The 17008-nt window shown below is 41.9% G+C and overlaps 1 protein-coding gene and 1 long non-coding RNA gene across 7 annotated transcripts in view; one reads left to right on the forward strand and one right to left on the reverse strand.

Moving 5' to 3' along the window:
- EXD3 (exonuclease 3'-5' domain containing 3) overlaps nucleotides 1–17008 on the forward strand; it is a 389744-nt gene that overhangs the window by 174648 nt on the left and 198088 nt on the right. For all 6 annotated transcript variants that reach the window (XM_077284569.1, XM_077284573.1, XM_077284575.1 and 3 more), the window contains 10 exons: nucleotides 1922–1960; nucleotides 2160–2326; nucleotides 6746–6884; nucleotides 9520–9736; nucleotides 10002–10105; nucleotides 11907–12111; nucleotides 12806–12969; nucleotides 13786–13968; nucleotides 14243–14296; nucleotides 14791–14922. In XM_077284569.1, coding sequence (XP_077140684.1) covers nucleotides 1922–1960; nucleotides 2160–2326; nucleotides 6746–6884; nucleotides 9520–9736; nucleotides 10002–10105; nucleotides 11907–12111; nucleotides 12806–12969; nucleotides 13786–13968; nucleotides 14243–14296; nucleotides 14791–14922 — 1404 coding nt within the window. The remainder of the gene's footprint in view (nucleotides 1–1921; nucleotides 1961–2159; nucleotides 2327–6745; nucleotides 6885–9519; nucleotides 9737–10001; nucleotides 10106–11906; nucleotides 12112–12805; nucleotides 12970–13785; nucleotides 13969–14242; nucleotides 14297–14790; nucleotides 14923–17008) is intronic.
- Nucleotides 1–17008, reverse strand: part of LOC143805343 (uncharacterized) — a 242591-nt gene that overhangs the window by 170076 nt on the left and 55507 nt on the right. The window lies entirely within an intron of this gene.

Raw genomic sequence — 17008 nt, forward strand, 5'->3', positions numbered from 1 at the left:
CACCGCATGGACATCTTCCGGCTTACGCTACCTTGGTTCTGAAGGTAATTCGTCGGTGGGGTCTGGGAATGTGGGAGATCAGGACTCTGCCAAGGAAACTACTTGACAGTAGGGTTCTGTTGACCCATTTCCAGAGGCCTCTGGCGCTCAGGGACTGCCCAAGTTGGGATCTTGGGGTGGGTTTGCATCTTTTGAATTCTATCAGGATCCCCTCGAAGTTTTGGGACTTGGCTTGGCGCTGCTTCCATGGGAAACTGTGTGTGAGGGACAATCTGAAGTGTAGGAGCTCTGAGGACAGGAATTGTCCTCGGGAGCATTGTGGTACCTTGCTGGAAAGCATGGACCACTTCCTGCTTCATTGTCCCTTCAACACAGAGGTGTACAACAGGGTGGGCGCCTTCATTGGCTGGTCTCGGCTGGCTTGTCTCTCCTATGCGGAATGGGCCTATGGAGCATTCGGAGACCTGGGTGGTCGGGACCGCTGCACCTTATTTCTAGTTAGCGCAGTGGTTAGGTATCACACGTGGAACGCACGGTGCTTAGTATCGACGCAACGAAAAATCCTCCCAGTGGACGATGTGTTTAGGACCATACTCGGTGACCTGGTGAAGGTGCGCTCTCTGGAGTATGGGAAACTGGGCGCACGGAGGGCCGCGCTCCTCTGGAGGGGCTTTTCTTTTAGTGTGCCCTAGTCTGGTCATCTCCTTTCCTGGTGGTGGGCTGCTGCTGACACTGTAGATTTTTGTTTTGTTTGATCATTATACAGTGATGTAGGGCTGCAGGCGCCGAACTTGGGCTTCGTGTTTTGTAATTATTGTGGTGTGTGCTGCTGTATATATTGTATATATTGTATATATTGTATATAGGGATATAGAATTGGGTGTAGGTATTAGGTTGGGTGGTGGGAAAAGGGGGGAGGTGGGATTATCTTGTGGGACTATGGGACACTGGGTTGTTTGGGGGAAAAACTGGCACTGCCTGATCTGGCCTATGGACGTTGGACATGGACTGAGGCATGAGACGCAGGACCAGCTCTCAGGTCAGTGCGGGGGGTTGGGAATGGAGGATAGCTTGTAGTATTGTATATATTTGTTTAATTTGTAGTTATTTTATTTAAAACTAAAAAAAAAAAAAAAAAGTTCATGTATATAGTCTTTGTTTTCCATTGTTTATTTTATTTGTTATTATTATTTTGTTTGGTGACCGGACCTGAAGGTCAAAGTAGTTATTCTGTATATACTGTATAATATGTGTGAGAGGAGAGAATGAGCGGCTGGACCAGTGTTCAGTATACTGATTATTTTCTGGCTAATATTTTTGTTATGTTTTCTGCTATTATTGTTGTTATGTTTTTCATTTTTATAATAAAAGATCCAGGATGTAACAACTCAGGATCAGGTGAGGATAAGTTGCATAAAAATTTTACACAACTTGTCCATTTTCTTCTGTAATGACTGTTGAAATTGTTGGTTATTACACCATCCCAACATAAGTAGGATCAGTATTGGAGCAGTGATCCATGTCTGGCCTCTTGCCTGCCTTATGTAATGTGTGCAGGGTAGTACTATAGTTTTGGTGGTCTTTACACTCAGTCATTTTAATAGGACTGTCAATTTATAATGGAATAGATTAATTGACCCTTATGTCCTATGGATTAAGATGTATGGATGATTTTCTGAGATCTTTGCCTGCATGTCACATTATAATACTGTAATGAGCCAATGTGATGAAGCGACTTCACGTGAATGATTGGATCTGGCAAGAGACAAGTCTAAGTAATGCTCTGTAATGTTACCATGCAGCTCTATAGTCAGCACGGCATTGGCAATTTTTTGGACAGCTGCATTGAATTCCTATGTTTGGGTGGAGTTCACAATGGTTGGAAGTTTGTGTGCTACATAATATGTTTCTCCTTTTCCAGAAAACAATGACACAGGAAAATTGGGTCGACCACGTGCAGGTAACGCTAATTTATGTAAATTTGGGGATTTTGAACTCTGGAGTATTTTTTTTTCTAAAAGGGAGCAAACACTGGAAATTGCATCGTTGAGAAAACTTTATGATGGGTTATTTGCTGAATGTACTGTCCCTTCATCCTTTTTGCTCAGCTTTCTGAATATGGACCACTAGAATTGTTTTTTTGTTTTTTTTATATACAGAACACAGTTGCTGGGAATCTCTGGTTGCAGGAGCAGTGTATCGCTTTGTTGTGTCGGTATAGTGGTCTACAAGCAGCCGGGTTCTGGGCTCTGAAATTCGGGATGCCCAAAGAATCTCTTCCTCGAAATGTGGCAGATATCCTACAGGACATTAGTATTCAGGAGATGTGAGTGAGATCTGTCATATACGGTGTGTGTATGTACGTGTGTGTGTGTGTGTTTATGTATGTATGTATGTATATATATATATATATATATATATATACTATTATATTATATTATACATAGATTCAGCTGCAGCGATTTTCATGGCTGTGGTTTCTTTCATTGCATTTAACCTTTTGGCAGATATGATTACTGCTGAACCCTACGGTGGTCTCGGCCTGTAGCTGTGTAGACTTGCATATTGGCAAGAACAGTCTCACATGTATGAGAACTACATGCACTTAGTGAGCTCACTTTGCAAAGAAGGATTCTCACATCCTGTGTGCCAAACAGGTTCCCAGCGCTCAGGTACCGGGGCCAGGGCGTGTGAGAAGCGATATTCCCAGGCCCGAAGCCACAGTGTAAATACGTACCACCAACCCCACTTGGCACTCCGGACTCATCCGGATCAGAATCCTCTCTGTGCTCCATGAAAATGCACACCATCGCTAAATAGGCAGCACAAATATTGACAAAATGCCGCATGGTATTTGCACAAGTGACCTTAGAGAGCAGAGCCCCGGACAGGTCTTCTATATCCCCATTTATAATGCAGCGTGGGAAGCACAGGTCCTCAAAAGAGCCATGATTTTTTATTTTTTTTGAAGATTTTTTCAAGTTTACCTGTCTGTCTGAAAACCGTAGAAGCAGCTTTCCACTACTTAACACATTCACTGCCACGCATGAGTTCACAGGAAAAGTGTTGTGTGTGTGTTTGGAATCTATCCAATTCCCATGAGAAACGCTGAAAGACACTTTCTCCTCGAGTCCTGGGAATGTTTGCCTTAACAAGTCTGCACCCATGTCTCCCTCCAGGTCTCAGAAATAAGACTGAAGGGCAGCGGTCAGAAGCTTTTTTTTTTTTTGCATAAAATGATGGAAATGTAAAAATTCCGAACTTATTCGCTACAAGTTACCAATTCATACAACAGCTTTCCCTACTGATTCCCCCATATTGATACACATTTGCTTTAGCGGCATGTGTTTTCAGTGAGGACTGCTGCCAGATACATCTTGCGATTGGCCAACAAACTTGATCTTTCTTTCCCCCACAATCTGCCATTGAGGGGAGCATCATGGAAAGGGTAGAATGAAGCTATGCGTTGGCTGAGTGCAGCTCGTACCTCTGCATCCCCTGTACTCGAAGGACACTTACTTACAATGAGCTTAAATGGAACCTGTCAGGCAAGATTGCCTTGTGCAGGCGTGTACTCCGGAGGACAGAGAATGAACTTCAATCCAATATTGCGGCCAGCATGCAGCCAGCGGGTAAGGAAAGGGTGAATCAAACACCCAAAAACCCCGCCCATATGACCCAAAACTGGTCCCGCCAAATTCAGGTGACAGGTTCCCTTTAAAGATGGGTTGTCCTCTTTCTGGAGAACCCCATCTTAAATGTTGACGTCTCCCTATACGATAAATAAAAAAACATATACTCGCCATTGGGTCTGGCACCCTTTCAAGAATTTCAGCTTCTGACTGTGCTCCCATGACATTATATCACTTGTGCGCTGCTCACGACCAGTGTTCTTTGATTGGATGCAGCCTTCACACTTCCCTCTGACGGAATTGTTCCATGTAAGGGAACAGTGAAATCTGCAGCTTTTCAGTGGCCGCTGACATGACATTGTCTCACAAGCTTCGGCAAATACAGGGCCAACATCACTGGAACAGGCCTGGCCCCTGAGCTGACTATATGTTCTTTTTTATTTTTCATGGGGGACTATAGCATTTAACTTGGCCTGGTCTAAGTAGTGGAGAACCTTTTTTAAAAAGGTTGATCAGGGAAGAATATCACCTGTCTTTAGGATTTGTGATCATTTGTAGATCATTGGGGGTCTGCACCGATCAGCTGAACAGGGCACTTTTATCCCCATTAGAATAGAGCAGAGTTGTACACACCCGACCACCACTACATTCATTACATTCATTTTTCTATGAGTCTGTCAAAATGCTCTTGGCAGCCCAATAGTGAATGAATGGAGCTATGGTCAGGCGTGCGCACAGCAACTGCATTCTACAGGAGACAACATTTCCTTCTAGTGTTGATCGATGCGGTTCTTCATTGTAGAACCCCTTTATAATGCACCCGAGTAGAATTTTCTTTACAAATTTTTACTAGCAGAAAAAAAAAAATATCTCTCCTGGTCCCTTTTTAGGTAGAAATTCTCTACGTTTCCCTGCTCCTTTTTGATACAGGAAAGAAATATATCTTGGTACCGTGTTAGCCAGTAGATAGAAAAATATTTAGAATTGAGAGTCCTCAGTGGTTGATACCTTTTAATGGCTAACTGAAAAGATGGTAACAAATTGCAAGCTTTCGAGACTACATACGTCTCTTCATCAGGCAAAGACTAAAACAAATTCTGAAGAATCACATATTTATGCACAACATAGTATAGAGAAAAAAAAAAAAAAAAAAGAGGGGAAAAAAACCCATGGATAAGCTAGGTGACATGAAGCAGAATTACCATGGGTGATAAACAGTTACGTCCATAAATATTGGGCCAATTCTTAGATAAGGATTGTTTTATTGTCCTGTGATTAGGGTCTCGTTCTGTTGTGATGACCCCACATGGTCTGAGGGGCAAGTTCATTAGTTGATGTAAAAAGACATAAATCCGTGTGACACATTCATTCCTGCATTTAGAGTGTCAAAGGTCGTCATCAGTTTATGCTCCCAGACTCTTCTGTCTCTCTGAGTTTTGAAGTTACTTTTCAATACAAGTAATTTCATGTCCATAATGCTATGATTTGGGAGACAGAAATGTATTGCCACAGGTATATCCATTCTTTTTTCTTTTATTGTATGGCGATGAGAGTTCATCCTTGTTCTCAGTTTCTGCCCTGTCTCCCCCACATACAGACCCCCAGTTGGACATTTAGTACAAATAATTAGGTACACCACATTAGAAGTGATGCAGCTGAATGTACCTGGTATCTTGTAGTCCTGGTGTGAATTGGGGATCTTTATCTTGTCCGTGGTCATTATAAATGGACAGGTTTTACATTTTTTCTGATTGCAGGGAAAGGTACCTGCAGCTGTTGGAGAGGACAGGGAGCTTCTGACAATATTCTGCTTCATGTCACCTAGCTTATCCATGGGTTTTTTTCCCCTCTTTTTTTTTTTTTTTTTTTCTCTATACTATGTTGTGCATAAATATGTGATTCTTCAGAATTTGTTTTAGTCTTTGCCTGATGAAGAGACGTATGTAGTCTCGAAAGCTTGCAATTTGTTACCATCTTTTCAGTTAGCCATTAAAAGGTATCAACCACTGAGGACTCTCAATTCTAAATATTTTTCCTGCTCCTTTTTGTAATTCACAGTCCCTTGATGTCATCTGTAAGATTCCAATTGTCTCGAGTCCATCTGGAAGGAATCAACATCCTGAGTTTATTGCCGTCCTTAAATTAGGCAAATGGCTGCACACTTGCAATGAAAGTGTTATCTGTGCCCATCTTATCTACCGTAACTCACCTTCCACTAATTGTGTAATTGCAAATTTCTTCTCAGTTGCTCCAGACAGATCTGTGCTTAATGGAAAGTGACACTTCTTCTTCCTCCCAAGACCAGGTCATAAGCATTTCTAGAGATTTCCAGAGTTGTGCATTGCAGAAGGGATTGTAAAAATATTTTATAAGTTTTCGGGGTTGGAATGTTTCCTGTACACCCATTTATTTTCATGTTCTGCTCGATTACTAGCTAACATGTTTAAAGTCCAAATAGCACTGTAGAAATGACTGTATGATTATTATAATTATAATAATAATAATAATAATGATGACCCAAGTCATGAACCAGAAATTTGGCACCGACCCTTCCAAAAAATGTTTGTTAGCAAATTGGCGTTGCACATGCGAAAACTGTCAAATGAATGATCTAAGAATTAGAAATACGACAGAATTTAATGGCTAATTGAAGCATTTACCAGGGAGAATCAATCCCTTTAAGGTTCAGTATTGCAAAATTAAAGGGTTTGTCTTATTGTGAGGGCACCTTCTTGAAATGAAACTGCACAGTGATCATAGTGGCTTCTGAAATCCTCGATGATTAGTTGCTGTTGGAGGATCTTTAGTGTTACATGGTGGCCATTCAAAGGAATGATGGTCCCTGTAATCCCTGGATAGTCTGGGACCTTCAGAAATTAATCTGACAGCAAATATCTAGTATTTTCAGCCAGCTTTACATGTACTGAGGATTGGTTTTCGTCTCAATAACCCGTCATCCTCCTGTCACATTATTTGTACACTTCCCAAATGTTTCACCTTGTCTCTTGACTTCCTCTTGTCCTCTCCCAACTTCCATTTCTCAATACTTGTATTAATGATTCTCCCCTCCTTCCCCAGCTTTCCCCATCACTAGTTTCTGTTCAATGTTACAGGCTGTCAGAAAGCGAGAAAAACACTGGAGATTCACAAGTCAGAAGAAACCACTTCTACCAGCTTCCTATTCCCAGGAGCAAAGTTCATTTCCTGCAGAATCGCACAGAGCTGTCCGGCTGCAGAGTCACGGTCCTGAAGGTAATGGGAAGATGTCCCAGCGTTGTCCGGAATGATTAATATCAGAACATGAGGCCTTTTTCCTGTGTCATCGCTCATTGCATGGAGAGGCTCCGGACTAACACGACTAGGGGTCAGGGTATGGAGGAAACTGTCAGCAAAACCTAATGAAAAGTGATGTTAAACATCATTTGGCTGATTTGCGCCATTTCTTTATTGCCTGCTCTGCCACGAACGATGTGGAGTAAAACTAACATAAGGGATGCTAAAGTATGTAGTGTTAACCCCTTAGTGACGGAGCCAAATTTTTGAAATCTGATAAATGTCACTTTATGTGGTAATAACTCTGGAACGATTCAACATATCCCAGTGATTTTGAGATTGTTTTTTCACGACACATTATACTTTATGTTAATGGTAAATTTAGAGCAATATGTTTTGTGTTTATTTATAAAAAATATCAGAAATTTGAGAAAAATGTTAAAAAATAAGCCATTTTCTATCTTTGAATGATTATCCCTTTAGTCCAGATAGTCATACCATAGTAAACCATTAATAAATAACATTTCCCACATCTCTGCTTTACATCAGCACCATTTGTAAAATGTTATTTTATTTTGTTAGCATTTTAGGAGGTTTAAAGTTGTAGCAGTAATTTTTCATTTTTTCAAGAAAATGTACACAATTTATTTTTTTAGGGACCTATTCATGTTTGAAGTGACTTTAGTGGTCCCATATATTGGAAACCCCCAATAGTGATACCATTTTAAAAACAGCACCCCCTGACATAATGAAAACTGCTGTCAGGTAGTTTATTAACCCTTCAGGTGCTTTTCAGGAATTAATGCAAAGTGGCACAGCAGAAATGATAATGTGTATTTTTACCACCTAAATGCCGCTAACTTCTGAACAGATTACTACAGCCTTCAGACTCTGAGGCCGCTATTTGGCCATGGATTGCCATTGCAAACATCAAGACCACAAAATCATGATCTAAGGGCACCAATAGGGATAAAGCAGAAGCTCTCACACTCTGTTAACCATTTATATGATGTAGTCACTATTGACAGCAGCATCTAAGGGGTTAAACAGATTTGGACGGTGCAAACACTGATCGTGGCTGATGCAGCAAGTAGTCAGCTATAGTGTACAGCTGACAGCTACTGGATTGTCACCTGTATGGGGAGGATATTCTCTTATATCTCAGGTCAGTTAAAAGACGTATTGGCTGTCATTAAGGGGTTAAATTATCCAAAGATTATGTCTCCACATATCCAAAGCTATAAATTACTTGTCACTAGCAGGCAGCCTTCCACATGAAAGCTGGCATGTCGGCTGCCCCTTTATATTTATTGACCTGTGAAACAAGGTAACATCAAAAGTGACCAGCACCAATTCTTGGAGTAAAGGGGTCTGTAACTCTGGCCAGAGTTACAGGGAATATCCCATTCATTGGCTTTGCTGTGGCTGCAAATTTCAAAAATGTTGCCTAATTTCTGTTCATTAGCTTTACATGGATATATTTTAGCTGCATGTAGCCCACCACTAGGGGGAGCCTACGAGCAACATACTTAGTTATTAAATTCTAATTCAATAATAATTCAATAATAATTATTTATGAATGACTTAATAGCAATAATTGTATTTAATAGGTACTTCTTTGGGATTGTCATTTACAGTTAAGTCCATATATATTTGGACAGAGACAACATTTTTCTAATTTTAGTTATAGACATTACCACAATGAATTTTTAAACAAAACAATTCAGATGCAGTTGAAGTTCAGACTTTCAGCTTTCATTTGAGGGTATCCACATTAAAATTGGATGAAGGGTTTAGGAGTTTCAGCTCCTTAACATGTGCCACCCTGTTTTTAAAGGGACCAAAAGTAATTGGACGGATTAAATAATTTTAAATAAAATGTTCATTTCTAGTACTTGGTTGAAAACCCTTTGTTGGCAATGACTGCCTGAAGTCTTGAACTCATGGACATCACCAGACGCTGTGTTTCCTCCTTTTTGATGCTCTGTCAGGCCTTCACTGCAGTGGTTTTCAGTTGCTGTTTGTTTGTGGGCCTTTCTTTCTGAAGTTTAGTCTTTAACAAGTGAAATGCATGCTCAATTGGGTTGAGATCAGGTGACTGACTTGGCCATTCAAGAATATTCCACTTCTTTGCTTTAATAAACTCCTGGGTTGCTTTGGCTTTATGCTTTGGGTCATTGTCCATCTGTAGTATGAAACAACGACCAATCAGTTTGGCTGCATTTGGCTGGATCTGAGCACACAGTATGGCTCTGAATACCTCAGAATTCATTCGGCTGCTTTTGTCCTGTGTCACATCATCAATAAATACTAGTGACCCAGTGCCACTGGCAGCCATGCATGCTACCGCTGATAATACTGCAGAGGTGGCTGGTAGCCTAGATAACAAAATGTGTACTATAGAAATAAAAATCGCCCTGTTCTTGAGAACAGAGACATTTTTTTATTAAGCAATTTGTGTTTTTACAAGAAATTTGTGATATTCCCCATTTCAAAAGATGAGAAAATTCCTTTAAGTCCCAGGAGGTTAGGAAATAGCCAAGTAATCTCTGCCTCTTTTTCACTCATTTTTCTCCTGACTGTGGCTCCTACTTTACTACCTGTTGTCTTCCAGGATGGACAGATTGTGGGGGTAGACATGGAGTGGAGGCCATCATTTGGTGGACTGGGGAAGCCGAACGTGTCTCTTATTCAGCTGGCGGTGAAGGATGAAGTTTTCCTGTTGGATGTTTTACAAGGAAACTTGCTGCAGAGCTGCGATTCAGGAGGAAGCTCAGAACTCGTCACTTTCATGAAGGACCTGTTTTCTTCTACCAAAATTAAGAAACTGGGTAAGAGACTTGATCTTTTATGGTCAGTGGTCGGTGCCTATTGAGTAGACGTGTCTTATACTGTATGTCAGTTTACATTGGAAAGCGCACACTGACTTTACAGTACGCTCTGATATCTTTCGACACGATTGGATGTTGTATTTTGCGGCAATATTTTGCCATTTACGTTCATGATCTTCCCACCATCACTATAAACATTTATTGTGGTTTCTTCTCAAGGAATTTTTATAAATATTTTGCTTTACTTTGTTTTCTCTTTGTGTAGGTTATGGGATGGTTGGAGATTTTCAAAGCTTGGATGCCACCGATGCCGGCTTTCAAGGACTCGAGTTGCACAATGTGGTTGACCTCTGTGAGGTGCATAAACAAGTAAGGGAATAATTAGCAAAACATGCCCAAATCGTCTAACCAGTGCGGATCCACCCTTTGCTCTGGTTCTGGGATCTGTCTCTTTTGATGGCCCTATCGTTTCTATAAAGAGCTATCAGACACATGCTCCCTGACATAAAGTAGTTCCAACTTTTGGAATAAGAAAACTATTTTATCAAGGTTACTTCCTTATGTCTATAAAAGCCGAACAAATAGAGATAAAAAACAAAACTGGTAAATTAGAGGTAAAGTGATAAGGTCATAAGGAAATACCGTATTTTTCGGACTATAAGACACATTTTTTTTCTCCAAAAATGTGGAGGAAAATGGGTGGTGCGTCTTATAGTCCGGATGTACCTGTCTGTCTGTGGTGGGGAGATGGGGGAGCGGTTTGCGGCGGACAGCGGGTCCCAGGAGGCAGGAGCCGGCGCCTGTGGCTAACTCCTATGCCTGCTGCTAAAGAGAAGTTAATATTCACTGCATTCCAAACCCATGGGGTGGAGGGCAGTGAATATTCTCTTTAATAGCTGACACGCTGTTAGCCTCAGCAGCCGGCTTCCTGCCGCAGCCGGGCGTTCATGTGTCCCTGCTACTTAAGGCAATGAATATTCACTTCATTCCACTCCCATATGTGTGGAATGCAGTGAATATTTATTCCCTTTAGTAACGGCACACGTGAAAGCCTGGCAGCTCCAGGAAACCTGCGGCTAACACTGTGCTCGCTATTAAAGAGCAATGAATATTCACTGTTCTCCATGCACATAGACCCAGCGTGGGGAGCAGTGAGAATTCCGTCAGCGCATGACGTCATTGACATTCACTGCTTACAAGCACAGAGCAGCTGCCGGCATTGGAACGGGAAGCTGTGAGGGAGTGCAGGAAGGTAAGTATAATGTTTTGTTTTTTTATGTTTTTCTGATGGGGTCCATACATACCAGGATAGGGATGGGGGGCAATCATACCAGGATAAGGATGGGGACATGCCTACCAGGATGGAGATGGGGGCCCTGCATACCAGGATAGGGATGAGGGAGCCATGCAAACCAGGATGGGGATGAGGGGGACGTGCATACCAGGATAGGGATGAGGGGGCCGTGCATACCAGGGTAGGGATGAGGGGGCTGTGCATACCAGGATAGGGATGAGAGGTCATGTATACCTGGATAGGGATGAGGGGGCTGTGCATAGCAGGATAGGGATGAGGGGGCCATGCATACCAGGATAGGGATGAGGGGGGCATGTATACCAGAATAGGGATGAGGGAGCCATGCAAACCAGGATAGGGATGAGGGGGACGTGCATACCAGGATAGGGATGAGGGGGCCATGCAAACCAGGATAGAGATGAGGGGGACGTGCATACCAGGATAGGGATGAGGGGGACGTGCATACCAGGATAGGGATGAGGGGGCCGTGCATACCAGGGTAGGGATGAGGGGGCCGTGCATACCAGGATAGGGATGAGGAGGCCATGCATAGCAGGATAGGGATGAGGGGGCCATGCATACCAGGATAGGGATGAGGGGGGCATGTATACCAGAATGGGGATGAGGAGGCCATGCATACCAGGATAGGGATGAGTGGGGCATGTATACCAGGAAAGGGATGAGGGGACCATATATACCAGGATAGAGGGGATATTAAGTACAGAATTTACCACATTTTTTGCTTCAATTTTTGTTTTTCCTCCTCTAAAACCTATTTGCGTCTTGTGGTCCAGTGCGTCTTATAGTCCGAAAAATACGATATGTGTTTTACCCCTGTCAGTCGGGTATTTGAATATTATCTTCCCTATTAAACAGATTCAGCGTAATTGCAGTCGGCCAAGGGGGTCCAGTGAGCCAGTCGACGTCCTGGAGGATTCATCAGGGAATGACTCTATTCGGCCGCCAGAGAAGGGGCTAAGTTTGCTTGTAAAGGATGTCTTGGGAAAACCCCTGGATAAGAAAGAGCAGTTATCGAATTGGGACAAGCGGCCACTTCGAGAAGATCAGATTGTCTATGCAGGTATTTTAAGTTTTAGCAACTAAAAAAAAAAAAGCAGAGAGTGAGCCCAGGGTACAATCCAGATAGTAGATGTGGTGCACGTATTACTCCAGACCGGCACTTGGGTAATGATATAGGAGGGAAAAAAAAGTGATATGGTCCAGCACCAGCAAACATTACTGAACACATCCTCTTTATATTTTTAGGTGGTGAAACCTGTTTTGTAGACTGATATTAGTGCTGGTACTTTGATTATTCGCTTCTGTAGAAGGGAATAGAGATATGCTTGTGTGATCACAGCATCGTGGGGTCATCTGGTCCCGGAGATGGGATCCGATTCTGTCAGACATTTATAGCCGTGAGATGGAATGACCTCCACAGTTTCAAACAATCTTAGCCAATGTGGGACTGATGTCCATGAGATGACCTAGGTATTAGATATGGGGGCTCATATAGCGCAACATTTTTAAAAGCGAGCGTGCAGCCAATTGGTAATGTCTACAGTTCAGTTTCCACAGTGTAATTAATGGGTCTCTGATCCTGGGACCTAAGCAGATTAGTAAGGGGCCTTCAAAATTGAACGTCATACATGAAACAGGCGATATGGCTCATCCGTATAGTTAGATTATCACTGTTTGACACTTTGACAACTCTATAGGGGTACACCATAAAACGTGACCACACACTGTATTAATTTACTTGTGTTTTACTCCAGCTTCTGATGCCTACTGCCTACTGGATGTGTTTGAGACCCTTTGCCATACCCCAGACAAGTTTGGCCTGAAACCAAATTTCTATGAATTCCCCAAAGGAAAAGTTTCACCTAAGAAAGACTTAGGAAGATCTCCATGCCAAAAGGAATCTGTGCTCAAGACCAAAGTAGGTATCTGGAACACAAGCTGGACAAATGTGGTGTCCTATCTTGTTCCATTCATTGGTCAGGCCTTTCACATATCAACACCTTCTACCCCTTAATCATATATGGGACGTTGTTCTATTATCGTATGAATAATTGCCTCCTACATCAGAAGGTTATCGGGAAGTTAGTTTTGGAAGTGTAGATATATATACCATGTTTCCAGCTGTTCAGTGACTCCTCTGCATTACCCTCTGAGGTGCAAACATAAACAACTTTGATTTATGAAGTGGGTCATGACATGTTAAAAGCCGGAACAGACATTTCATCTCATCCACCTTTGTGGTATTTTTCCTTTTGCTGGGTCACTGAACAAAGACTAAAGGTGGCTACGGACCACCACCAGAATTTATATCTGTAAGGCTGTGTGCACACCTTGCATTTTTTTTTTTTTTTTTCCAGTGCAGATTTGTCAGAAAACCTGAAGGGTTTCAAGATCCAAGCAACATGAATGAGAATCCTGAAGTCTCATGTGCATGTTTCTTATTTGTGATTTGCAGATTTGGTGCAGATTTAAACCTGCGGCATGTGAATTCTTTAAGCATTTTTGCTGCAGATTTCACCCATACTAATGAGTGGGGAAAACGCTGCAACAAAAAGGCAAGTAAAAAAATGCATGAAATTTCTGCATCAAATACTTAACATGTGCACATACCCTAAATGAGAATGTACATCCTCTTCTATAAACACCATATAATTAATGTTTCAGGTTTCTGCCATGTATTAAATGGATTTACACAGAAGAAAACTAATAATAACCTTTTGTCTCATTGTCCTAGAGATTACAAACTCTACCCAAAGCGGTCTCCCCAAAAAATACTCCCCAAACCAAACCTCTGACTCCTCGGGAATTCAGCGTCATCTGTGACAATATGCTGCAGGGACTGGGGCGCTATCTGCGATGTTTGGGCGTTGATGTGTTGATGCTGGAGAATGATGATGACCACAGAAAAGCGTCAGAGGTAAAACTCCTTCAGACACCAGTTAGGATGTAGTTGTATACTCTGATCAACCCTACATATTTTGTACATATGCTGCCTTAATGGGGTCTTATCTTACGGCACCAGTTGTTGGCTCATTAGTACCTGGACCTCATCTCTACCATTATTAATTATTGCTATGGGCATCAATCCCTGGCTGCAAAGATCCTGCTTTTTGTCAGTTTGTTACATTTGACCACTTGGTTTTATAGTTTAATGATCTCATAGTATTGTGGTTGTTGATTTTGTCTTGCAGATTGCCAGGCGAGATGGGAGGGTCATTCTTACCTGCGGCCAGCCCTACCAGACAGTGAGTTTTTCATGACTAGTTTCTAAAATGCTTTGACCAAAAATATTTGTGTTTAGAATGAGCCTCATTGCCATCTATGATAGCTGTCAGACATGACATTTGGAGATCCACCAATTACACCCCTCCTTAGTGATAATGTGAAGATTCCTTATTAATTAATCATATTTTATCTACATTACATTACTGATCCTGAGTTACATCCTGTATTATACTCCAGAGCTGCACTCAGTATTCTGCTGGTGCAGTCACTGTGTACATACATTACATTACTGATCCTGTACTGATCCTGAGTTACATCCTGTATTATACCCCAGAGCTGCACTCACTATTCTGCTGGTGCAGTCACTGTGTACATACATTACATTACTGATCCTGTACTGATCCTGAGTAACATCATGTATTATACTCCAGAGCTGCACTCAATATTCTCCAGGCCTGTGATGCTTTGCTTTCTTTGTACATTCCCATCACGTGCCCCATCTATTCTTTCACAGCTTCGTTCACAAATTGGAGAAGGAAAATGTTATTCTGTGAACTGTTCAGAAAAAGCTAAAGAACAGGCGATTGAGGTGTTGAAGCATTTCAATGTCAGTGTTTCCCTCGCTGATGTCTTCAGTCGCTGTCAGGTAGGGAATCATCTTGTGCCTTGATCTGTGCTGTGTAAGGACCGGCTAAGGCAGGATAAGGCTGCGACTCTGTGCATTATGTAGAAATCTGCCCCTCGCTGTCGGCCCTCCACCTCATAGTGATGTAATGTTATGTGACCGCGATGTTCTGGGTCTGTAGGCTGCAGTGTGGTCGCGCCCATAGGAAACTCTGGGATTGAAGGGTGACTGGGAACCTGGGCACAATGGAATTAAAAATTCTTCTGAGGTGAATAGCAAAGTGGTTTGTTTTTACAAGCACTCTGCTATTTTAACCATTTAATACATGTGGTGTAGGATACCTGCTCTTCGTGCATGAGATCTGCTGATACCTGGCAGGCGGCAAGCAAGTACCAATGCCATGTTAGCAGCAAGTGAGTGTATAAAACCTTAAATGGAACCTGCCAGCAGGGTTGTTCACTGTAACCTACACACAGTGTCTGTCGGCGCCTTTATACTGATTACAATGATACCTCCGTTGATGAAATCTGTCTTGTGGTTGTTGTTTAATCTTTATTTTCAGTTTTTAGTTAATGATATGCTCGTGCCCTGGGGCGGCCTGAAGGTGGGGTCTTCATGTGGTGCTCTGCTTAGTTATTCATAATGCAGACTGCTGACAGGTCACTGATCTGCCCCTAATTTACATAATGAATACCTGTACATACTACAGAAAACAAAAACCTTTGGCAGGCAGATGCCGACCATGTCACCTGCATTGCATCATAATCTCATATTTAGTGTCCTAGTAATAACTGTTCTTGATGTTATTGAGCAAGTACAAAAATAACCTGACAGTGTCTTTAGGTTACTGTGCACAATCCTGCTGACAGGTTCCCTTTAAAGGCCTCTGTTATTGCATAGTAAAGTGAAGAGTATTAAAGGAGTTCTCCTGGGCCATAGTAAGTAAAGCATAGAGGGCAGAACAGTAAACATAGTGCATGCTATGATTGGGGGGCTGCAGTGTTGGTTTACATATAACATGACAGTGATCCTGATATACAAGTGCTTGTCACTAAATTAGAATATCAGCAAAAAGTAAATTTATTTCAGTTCTTCAATACAAAAAGTGACACGCATATATATAGAGTCATTACAGACAGAGTGATCTATTTCACGTGTTTATTTCTGTTAATGTTGATGATTATGGCTGACAGCCAATGAAAACCCAAAAGTCATTATCTCAGTAAATTTGAATACTTTAAAACACCAGCTTGAAAAATTATTTTAAGATTCGAAATGTTGGCCTACTGAAATGTATGTTCAGTAAATGCACTCAATACTTGGTCGGCCCTCCTTTTGCATCAATTACTGCATCAATGCGGCGTGGCATGGAGGCGATCAGCCTGTGGCACTGCTGAGGTGTTATGGAAGCCCAGGTTGCTTTGATAGCAGCCTTCAGCTCGTCTGCATTGTTGGGTCTGGTGTCTCATCTTCCTCTTGACAATACTCCATAGATTCTCTATGGGGTTAAGGTCAGGCGAGTTTGCTGGCCAATCAAGCACAGTGATACTGTTAGTTGTTAAATCAGGTATTGGTGATGAAAAGCAAAATTTACTTTAATCTGAAAACACCTTTGACCACTGACAACAGTCCAGTTCTTTTTCTCCTTTGCCCAGGTAAGACGCTTCTGGCGTTGTCTATTGGTCATGAGTGGCTTGACACGAGGAATGTGACAGGATCCATGTCCTAGAAACGTCTGTGTGTTATGGCTCTTGAAGCAATGACTCCAGGAGCAGTCCACTCCTTGTGAATCTCCCCCAAATTTGTGAATGGCCTTTTCTTAACAATCCTTTCAAGGCTGCGGTTATCCCAGTTGCTTGTGCACCTTTTTCTACCACACTTTTTCCTTCCCCTCAACTTTCCATTAATATGCTTGGATACAGGAAATATATATATCTTTGTACCGTGTTAGCCAGTAGATAGAAAAATATTTAGAATTGAGAGTCCTCAGTGGTCGATACCTTTTGATGGCTAACTGAAAAGGAAATAACCTCTGAGGACTCTCAATTCTAAATATTTTTCTATGCTTTTATACAGCACTCTGTGAACAGCCAGCTTCTTTAGCAAT

This window comes from Ranitomeya variabilis, chromosome 2 (assembly GCF_051348905.1).
Source record: "Ranitomeya variabilis isolate aRanVar5 chromosome 2, aRanVar5.hap1, whole genome shotgun sequence".
Classification (NCBI taxonomy): Eukaryota; Metazoa; Chordata; class Amphibia; order Anura; family Dendrobatidae; genus Ranitomeya; species Ranitomeya variabilis.